The sequence below is a fragment of the Hyla sarda genome, chromosome 1, assembly GCF_029499605.1.
Source record: "Hyla sarda isolate aHylSar1 chromosome 1, aHylSar1.hap1, whole genome shotgun sequence".
In the NCBI taxonomy this organism is placed as follows: domain Eukaryota; kingdom Metazoa; phylum Chordata; class Amphibia; order Anura; family Hylidae; genus Hyla; species Hyla sarda.
Window position 1 is genome coordinate 464,975,806 of NC_079189.1, and position 10,268 is coordinate 464,986,073.

Here is a 10,268-nt window from a genome sequence, read left to right on the forward strand (position 1 = left end):
ACAGGTGATTTCTACAAAGCACAGCCCACCTAACTTCTGTGGAATTATCTGAGGACAGGGGTGGTGAAAATCCATTTAATTGCAAAAAATAGCTAACACATTAGGACCACAAAATGCCAGAATCCCTGTGACTAAAACTAAAATAATAAACAAAACTTAGGTTATTGCTCTATTTTTTGGTCTACCAATATGGTATTAATTCCATTTAGATCCTTCCCATTGCAGTGATTATGCGTCATTTTAATAAATCAGACTGTTATGGACTTGGCGATCTTGATTAAATAGGTTTCCCCACTAAAAAAAGATAGGCAACAAATATATATGATCACTGGGTTCTGAGGCCAGGAATCCCAGCAATCTCAAAACCAATGGTCCACAGGTGTCCCTTGTTTGGAAATCCCAAGTGAACGAAGTGATGGTCACGCAAGTGCACTAATGCTCCATTCACAAGAGACACTCAAGGACCGCTGTTTTTAAAGGGGTACTCCACTGGAAAACTTTTTTTTTTTTTTAAATCAACTGGTGCCAGAAAGTAAAACAGATTTGTAAATTACTTCTATAAAAAAATCTTAATCCTTCCTGTACTTCAGCTGCTGCTGTATGATCCACAGGAAGTTCTTTTCTTTTTGCATTTCCTTTCTGTCTGACCACAGTGCTCTCTGCTGACACCTCTGTCCATTTTAGGAACTGTCCAGAGTAGGAGCAAATCCCCATAGAAAACCTATCATGCTCTGGACAGTTCCTGACATGGACAGAGGTGTCAGCAGAGAGCACTGTGGTCAGACAGAAAGGAAATTCAAAAAGAAAAGAACTTCCTGTGGATCATACAGCAGCTGATAAGTACTGGAAGGGTTAAGATTTTTTTATAGAAGAAATTTACAAATTTACAATGTTTAACTTTCTGGCACCAGTTGAATAAAAAAAAAAAAGTTTTTTAGTGGAGTACTCCTTTAAGGCTGCTTTCACACTATAAAGTTGCTCCATTTTAAAGACCCGTTATAATGTACCGTTAGGAAAACCCTTAAAAACGGCCGTTAACCGGTCGTTACAAAATCCCATATGGCCGTTACATAATCCTTTCAAGTCTATGGGATTTTGAGATTATACGTTATCACCCGTTATAACCCATTATGAATAACAGACGTTATTTGTGACGGGAGAAAAACGTTACATGCACTAATTTATCTCCCGTCATAATTAACGTCTGTTATTCTTAATGGGCTTTAACCGGTGATAACAGCTAATCACAAAATCCCATGGACTTGAATGAGATTTTGTAACAGCCGTATAGGCATTTTAAATGGCCGTTTTTAAGGGTTTTCCTAACAGGACATTATAACGGGTCTTAAAAACGGAGCAACTTTATAGTGTGAAAGCAGCCTAAGACTACTGGGTTCCCTGCAGTCAGAGATCACACATTTATCACCAATCAAAAATTGTGTGCGACTTAAAGGGGAACTCCAGTGGAAACAAGTGGCAAACAAATGTTTTCAAATCAAATGGTGCCAGAACAGATTTGTAAATTACTTCTATTTCAAAATCTGAAGCCTTCCACTACTTTACAGCTGCTGTATACTACAGAGAAATTTGTGAAGTTTTTTTTCAGTCTGACAACAGTGCTCTCTACTGACACCTCTGTCCGTGTCAGGAACTGTCCAGAGCAGAAGCACATCCCCATAGAAAATCTCTCCTGCTCTGGACAGTTCCTGACATGGACAGAGGTGTCAGCAGAGAGCACTGTGGACAGACTGGAAAGAACTTCACAAATTTCTCTGTAGTATATCTGTAGTATACAGCAGCTGATAAGTACAAGATGGGTTAATATTTTTTAATAGAAGTAATTTACAATTCTGTTTAAATTTTATGGCACCAGTTGATTTGAAAAAAAAAAAATTCTACCAAAAGTCGAATGTCGAATATTTTTTCTCCGCTCAACTCCTGGAAAATATCACATAAAAGACAAACAACATTCAAGTCATTGGCATCCGTCAGGACCCGGCAGTATTCGTTGTGCTCTGACCCTTAGGCACAATAAAAAATAAAATGATCTGAACAGGTCAGAGCAAAATGGCACTGTGAACTTAGCCTAATAGCTGGTGTAAACTTACACTAGACAGTCTATAGATGCACCAGATTTATCAATCAGCCTAAGCCAAAGTGATAAATCTGGTGCATTTGTAGAATATCTAGTCTAAGTATGCACTGTCTGAGAATAAAACAATTAGTAATTAACTCCTATTGAGCCAGCTCCAAACAACAGGTTCCGCTGGTTGACATGGCTGCTGTGAAACATATTTCTGAATGCTTATGGCATCAGGTTGGACTTGCCTTCATGCTTCTGAAAGTCTTCCTCTGTCAAATTGACATCCATTAATGGCCGATTAGAAAGTAGCTGTTTGTTTTCCTCCTGTAGTTGAGCAATTTGGCCGAGAAGGTCCTGTGCTTCTCCCCTCCAAACATCCTCCACCAGCTCAAGCTCCTGAAAGAACAAAACCTCATGACTGACACATTCCATGACTGAAACATCCATTGCATCTTCTACTGCGGACTACTGGAGAGCCATGCTCACACCTACACTTCAACAACCAGTCATTACCAAGGTTTTCATTCTACAGTAAAATCTCCCTTAGCGGACACCTCCCAATAGCGGATAGTTTTTAATTCCCCGGCAGATTCCCATAAAACTTAATTTATTCGCAGCCTCCTAATAGGGGAAAATCCCAAATGCAGATGTGGACACACCCAACGGGGACAAAACACTCCCAATAGGGGACAACCAGACTTATGTGCCAGCCCTACCTTGTACACAGGGCCGCCATCAGGGGGTACAGTCAATACCCCAGTAAGAAGCCCAGGCCCCTGCGACACCCCCCTGCAGAAGCCCCAGCACAAAGGCAGAAGACCGCTGTTTTAACAGTGGTCTCCTGCTTCTATACATCCGCCAGCCACATCAATTACCTCCTCCTTCCCTGATCCCCCCGTGCCACTTTATTTCCCCTGTGCCAAATCATTCCCCCCCCCTTTATTACCCTCTGTGCAAATTCATCACCCCCTCTTTACCATCCCCTGTGCCATTTCTTCCCCCCTGTGCCATTTCATTCCCCTTTATCCCCCTGTGCCACTTTATGAAGAGGGGGGTGATAAATTTACACAGAGGGTAATAAAGGGGGAATGAAATGGCACAAGGGGGTCAAGGGGAAATTATGTGGCACAGGAGGTAAGAGGGGGGGATAATTTGGCACAAGGGAATAAGGTAGCACGGGGTATGAAATGAGACAGGGGGAGGGATAAAGGGTGATTAAACGGCACTGATAGATTCTACTGTAATATTCCTTTTCATCATGTTTTATAGGTAATTACACTCGGAAGTACAGTACAGTATTCGGTCGTTTAGAAAGATTTTTTTTGCTTAAAACAAAATTGTTAATGACAAAAATAGAAGGGGAGGGGAGAAGACACCCATAGCAGGGGAGCCACAGTGGGCATACAGAGAGGGGAACCCAAGTAAGATTAAAGGGGTTATCCACCATAAGGTGATTTTAGTACGTACCCGGCAGACAGTAATGGACATGCTTAGGAAGGATCTGCGCTTGTCTTTGGGATAAATGGCTATGTCATGAGATTACCATAACACTGTGGCTAGCTTTCTGTGAACTTGTATTTCCTGTTTGACTTTTTTTTTTACTACAAATCCCACAATTCCATTTTCCTCCCTCCCACACATCAGCCACTCCACCCATTGAAACAAAAGACCTGTGTTTTTCAATCAGGGTGCCTACAACTGTTGCATTAGTTGCAGATTGATCTCTCTCCCACCAAGCGATCCCTCCACCCATTGAAGCAGACAGGCTCCCTGTCATCAGCTGACTAGTGAGTCAGGTCTCGGCCGCATTGCAAGCTGGGAAAAATCTGAGACAACAGTCATTTTGTATGCTGGTAAAAATAAATATTGGGGTGAAAATCACAGAAGAATTGTGAGAAAACCATCACACACAGGTACAGACACTATATTATAAACTACACTAACTTTACAGCTCCTGTAGCATAGTCAAATAAAAAAAATTCCCGGAATACCCCTTTAACCAGATGACTCGCCTGAGAGAAGAGGTGATAAAAGTGAGCAGTAAAACATACAGTACAGGAGCAGGGAGTCTGGGAATAAATGGGAGTTCCCGCTACTAGACATATAGGTTCAGATTAATATATTTAATGTATTTTCATAGCATTGCTATGGACAACACCAGACAGTTTTTGTTCATAAATCTGGGCCATAGTACATAGTTAAAAAAGTGAATGTATTTCTTATCCAGAGCTGACACTTAATACAGGTCTGCAGCAAAATCCATTCAAGTTAAAGGGGTACTCTGCCTCTAGACACCTTATCCCTTATCCAAAAGAATAGGGAATAAGATGTCTGTTCGCAGGGTTCCGGCCGCTGGGACCCTCCGCGATCTCTGGCCCATCACTCCGGCTTTCTGAACATTTATGTACAAATTGCCGGCTGTGTTAGGCTTCGGGCTGCCGTGGTGGCCAGCGTCCGGACCCCCTACGATCAGACATCTTATCCCCTATCCTTTGGATAGGAGATGTTTAGGGGCGGAGTACCTCTTTAAATGGGAAAACATGCAATAAATCTGCAGGGGATCCGTCACAACAACAGACATGCTGGGGATTTTAAATCCATACTGCAGGTCAGTTTACGCAGCACATGGTTGACATATACAAAGTCTCAGCCACTGTAAAAGCTGAAGATATCCTGTGCAGAAAGTCTACAGCAGTGGTCTCCAACCTGTGCACCTCCAGATGTTGCAAAACTACAACTCCCAGCATGCCCGGACAGCCAATGGCTGTCCGGGCATGCTGGGAGTTGTAGTTTGGCAACATCTGGAGGTCCACAGGTTGAAGACCACTGGTCTACAGCATTCCCATGTGTGGTCATACACTTGTAATCCAGAGCTCCATTCAGAATTCTGCAGACCTTAGAGATGAGATCTACCAACACCCATTGCTTGCTGAGTGTTTGCACAATCCTTGGTCTTGTGATTTGATTTTGGGAAGTGCAGTGCTGTAGAGTATAGTGAGATTAAGCCAGATCTACGACCATTAGAGATGAGCGAACTTAGAGTAAATTCGATTCGTCACGGACTTCTCGGCTCGGCAGTTGATGACTTATCCTGCATAAATTAGTTCAGCTTTCTAGGAGAGTCTCCTAAGACTGTATCCACCTTTTCCAGCCCACCGGAGCACCTGAAGGCTGAACTAATTTATGCAGGAAAAGTCAGCAACTGCCGAGCCGAGTAGTTCGTGACGAATCGAATTTACTGTAAGTTGGCTCATCTCTAACGACCATATTTCCGGAGTTCAGTTACAGTGTTAAATGTTTTTGATTTAGAGTCTGAGCATTGATGGATTATCCCTGGGAAAGAAGGTGCTTCGTAGGGCACTTGATCACTGTTATTCAGGTCGCTATGTTTGACATTGGTCACATTAAGGACTAAGCTGCAACAAAGAAACAGAACCTAGACACATTATGGGAGAATTATGAAAAAGTCTAAAAGAGAGTTCATCTCCGTCTCCCATAGCAACCAATCACACTTGCTCTTGAAAAATGAAAGCTGAGCTCTGATTGGCTGCTATGGGCACCAGATCCAGTCTGAGCTGGGAGGATCTGATACATCCTGGTATTACACAGTACTATTCTGTTTTTCCCAGTAGGCATCATGAATACAGTACACCGAGGACCAATTCTAAAGGTGCAGATTGCCCATAACAACCAATCAGATTGCTTCTTTTCATTCTAAAAAATGAAAGATGCAATCTGATAGGTTGCTATGGGCAACTGCGCAAGTCATCCTCTACACAGGTTTTAATAAGGTCATATTAGTGTGTTAAAAATACACAGTATATTACAGTAGAAGCATAGTAGACAGGGGCATTCATAAAAAATAAAAATCTACAGAATATATAAACTGGTACTCAAACTTGGGGAAGGCAATTGGTATTGCTGTCTCAGCCACTCTGGTGTCTTCCTTCAGCCATGAATTGGCTAATACCATGTGATGTCCCCAAAACAAGTGCCGCACAGCAGGATCAGAGCCCCACGATAATGACAACCACAGGGGAGTGTAGATTTTGGGGGAGACTTATGAAAACCTGTCCAGAGGAAAAGTTGCTGAGTTGCCCATAGCAACCAATCAGATTGCTTCTTTCATTTTTCACAGGCCTTTTTAAAAATGAAAGACGGGATCTGATTGGTTGCTATGGGCAACTCAGCAACTTTTCTTCTGGACTGGTTTTGATAAATCTCCCAATTTGTGTTTTTATCACCTGCACCAGTTTAAAAATGTATTCCCAGGTTAATTTCCGAAATGCTGCAGACTATCCACAGCGCTAAACAGTGCAGATTGGTTGTGAATTTGCCACTGCTGAACTTACAGAAAGATATGTGAAATAAAAAGAAATACAGTGTACTTGGGCTTCCTTATTGAGATCATTGGGAAAAACCACCAGCTTAAAGGGGTACTCCGGTGCTTAAACATCTTATCCCCTATCCAAAGGATAGGGGATAAGATGCCTGATCGCGGGAGTCCCGCCGCTGGGGACCCCCGGGATCATGCACACGGCACCCCGTTTGTAATCAGTCCCCGAAGCGTGTTCGTTCCGGGACTGATTACCGGCGACTACAGGGCGGGCGGCGTGTGATGTCACGCTCCGCCCCTCAATGCAAGCCTACGGGAGGGGGCGTGATAGCTATCACGCCCCCTCCCGTAGGCTTGCATTGCGGGGTGGAGCGTGACGTCACACTGGAGCGGAGGATAGGGGATAAGATGTTTAAGCCTGGAGAACCCCTTTAAAGGAAAACTGTCAGCCTGTTCACCCACACTAAACCCAATACACCGGATTATAGTGCGGGTGAACAGGAGACCAATGCAGGGTCTCTGACTTATATGACTTATAGACATATCTTCTGTCTGGTGCCCGGTCCCTCTGAAGAGCCTCTTCTATCTTTGCTGAATTGCATGCTGGAGGTGGGCCCGCCAGCTGAATTTGAATATTCATGGTCGCTGGTCACGTGAGCACTCAGTAGGCACAAGCGCTCGCGTGACCAGCGACCATAAATATTCAAATTCAACCGGCAGGTCCGCCTCCAGCATACAATTAGACAAAGATATAAGAGGATCTTCAGAGAGACCGGGCGCCGGACAGAAAATATGTATATTAGTCAGAGAGCCCGCATCGGTCTCCTGTTCACCCACACTATAACCCGGTGTATTGGGTTTAGTGTGGATGAACAGGATGACCATTTTCCTTTAAAGAGTACCTGTCATTAAAAAAAACTTTTGATATTTTGTATATTATTGTATTCCAAACAACTTTCTAATTTCATGTATTTAAAAAAATTTTTTTTTTATTTCTATGTGTATTTTCATTTGGAAAAATGACCACAAGGGGTCTCCCTACATGTCCCGGCCGCAAGTCTTTTATAGAGTTTGGACTCATGCTGGCCTGGCATGAGTCCTAACTCTCAAACTGCAGCTGGGACAACCTGAGCGCGGAAGTGGTCCCCTAGCAGGCTTCAGTGGTGTATCGCCTGCTGGGGAATGCACACTTTCTCCAGCCCGGGGCTTGTACTTATGTGAGCAAGATAACAGGTAAGAAACAGAGCTTTTTAAAGCTTAGAAAACTTTTTTAGGGCGGGAAGGGTGTTAGGAGTAGTTCAGGACTACCATCTGTGCTGGTTTAGAAAACATTGTTTCGTGACAGGTACTCTTTAAAAGGGGTACTCTGGCGCTTAAACATCTTATCCAAAGGATAGGGGATAAGATGCTTGATTGCGGGGGTCCCGCCGCTGGGGACCCCCGTCATCTTGCACCCCGTTAAAATCAGTCCCCGGAGCGTGTTCACTCCGGGTCTGATTACTGTCGATCACGCGGTCGGGCGTCACAATGGCCGGGGAGCCAATGCGCTCGCTCCCTGCCTGTCTGATTGACAAGCAGGGAGCGAGCGCAGGCTGAATGAAAAAGGACCGATGCCCGGCCGCATCGGTCCTTTTTCAGGCGTGACGTCACGCCAGGCTGCAGCCGGCCACTAGGAGGGAGACCCCTAGTGGCCGGTTTCCAAATGTAAATTAAACTATTTTAATTTTAAAAAAAAATAATAAAAGTATATTAGAGATATGTTGTAGTACATAAGTACTACAACATATCAAAAAATAAAGTTGGTGACAGTGCCCATTTAATGTTTAATGGGGCTTCTGAAAATTAAAAGAAGCAATACGATTGGTTGCTATAGGCAACTGCCCATCTTTTCCTCTGCACAGGTTTTGATAAGTCTTTCCATTGACTTCCATCGTACCAACAGTCAAAAGTATGTCACTTTTGGCTATGTTTTCTTTCCTGTACGATTGACTATGATTTTTGTGGTATATAAAAGTTTTGCATGCTAAACTTTTCTGTACCATAAAAGAAGTTTATACCACAGCATACATTTAGGTACCATTTGAACGTATCTCCTAAAGCAGTGGTCTTCAACCTGCGGACCTCCAGATGTTGCAAAACTACAACTCCCAGCATGCACGGACAGCCGTTGGCTGTCCGTGCATCCTGGGAGTTGTAGTTTTGCAACATCTGGAGGTCCGCAGGTTGAAGACCACTGTCCTAAAGTACTGCTTGGTGAAGATCGGCCACACTACCTCTTTTTTATACTCGTGCCGTGTGAACAGTGGCGTATACATCCCTGTAAAATCAATGGGATGCTTATAAAGGGTGTTGTGATGGTCTGGTAACTGTTATTGACAAGTCTAGGCCATAATGGTGACAAACAATTGGGCCGGAGGTAGAGATGAGCGAACTTACAGTAAATTTGATTCGTCACAAACTTCTCGGCTCGGCAGTTGATGACTTTTCCTGCATAAATGAGTTCAGCTTTCAGGTGCTCCGGTGGGCTGGAAAAGGTGGATACAGTCCTAGGAGACTCTTTCCTAGGAATATATCCACCTTTTCCAGCCCACCGGAGGACCTGAAAGCTGAACTAATTTACGCAGGATAAGCCATCAACTGCCGAGCCGAGAAGTTCGTGACGAATCAAATTTACTGTAAGTTCGCTCATCTCTAGCCAGAGGCTGCAGGTGACAGATCTGGGCTGGCCTATTCCACAGAAATGCTAAGCACAAGTAATGGAAGTGCATCTGACACCAGGAACTTCATGTGACCACTTGGGAGCAGCTTCCTGAAAGTAGATGTGAGGAGGACATCAGACAGGAGTTATGTAGCCCTAGCATCATCATCTGCTTTTCTCACCTTCTGGTGCTTCTTCTCCTTCTCTATCCTGTCCATCCGCTCCAGCCTCAGCCTGTCCAGCTCCAGCCTCAGCTCCTCCATCTCTGGGTTAATGTTGTTCCTGCTGACCAGGACCTCCAGGATCTCCAGGACCCGCACTACTTTGGGCATGAGCCGGCTGATGGCCTCACAGCCATAGTGGTCAATGACTCTCTCAAACTCCTGCCCCACGGCTGATGCGATGTCATAAACATCCATGACTGTCAGCTCGGCCACATTCTTCTCCAGGGCTGAGATCCCCTCCATGACTTCTCCCCTCCTCCTTCCTGCCCTCCACACAGCCGGGGGAAGGGCGATCAGGTCCAGGAGACAGCGCTCAGATCATGTATGGCCGCTACCAGCCGTCCTCACTACATAGTCCCTGTCCCGGCCTGCACTGCCAGTACCCAGCAACTCAGCGCAACCAACACACCATCTGGATACATGACACCAGAGGGCGCTACTGCGCATGTCCAGGCTGGCACTTCCATTAACCCATTCACTGACCAATGAAATATACACTGCTGGGTCATAGAAGGCCACATTGCTGCAAATAGGTCCTTTTACATTTGTCATAGGATAGTTTATATTAGCAAATGCAATGTTTACTACAACATAAAGCAATATATCAGTAAGTACAGACACTATTGGGATGGGAATGTCTCTTTGTAACGTGTATAAGAATACATTTTTTTCAACATACATAAATTTTATCTAAAAAATCTTGTTAAGGAAAATAATAACAATAAATATTTCATCTAAACAATGAATATGCCCCCAAAAGGACAAACCCAAGTTGAACTGGTCCCAGTTCTGATTGTACCAATCTACAGGATAATAGGACTTCTGACTCTTCCCAGATGGTGTTGTGGTAGAGGGTGTGAGATGCAGGGCAGATGGAATTACCCTAGGGGCAGATGGTATTAACCCCTTGTATTCGTGACGCCAGAG

At 44.2% G+C, this 10,268-nt stretch overlaps 1 protein-coding gene across 3 annotated transcripts in view; it reads right to left on the minus strand.

Moving 5' to 3' along the window:
- Positions 1 to 9,777, minus strand: part of RILPL1 (Rab interacting lysosomal protein like 1) — a 33,288-nt gene extending 23,511 nt beyond the window's left edge. Inside the window, exons 1-2 of one of the 3 annotated variants that reach the window (XM_056535978.1) lie at positions 5,958 to 6,119; positions 2,329 to 2,479 (exon numbers count right to left, since the gene is read on the minus strand). In XM_056535978.1, the coding sequence (XP_056391953.1) occupies positions 2,329 to 2,479; positions 5,958 to 6,056 (250 nt within the window). In that variant the 5' untranslated portion in view covers positions 6,057 to 6,119. Of the gene's footprint in view, positions 1 to 2,328; positions 2,480 to 5,957; positions 6,120 to 9,299 lie in introns of those variants that run through there. The other 2 variants (XM_056535987.1, XM_056535969.1) reach the window with 2 other exon arrangements.
- Between the last annotated feature and the right edge of the window lie 491 nt (positions 9,778 to 10,268).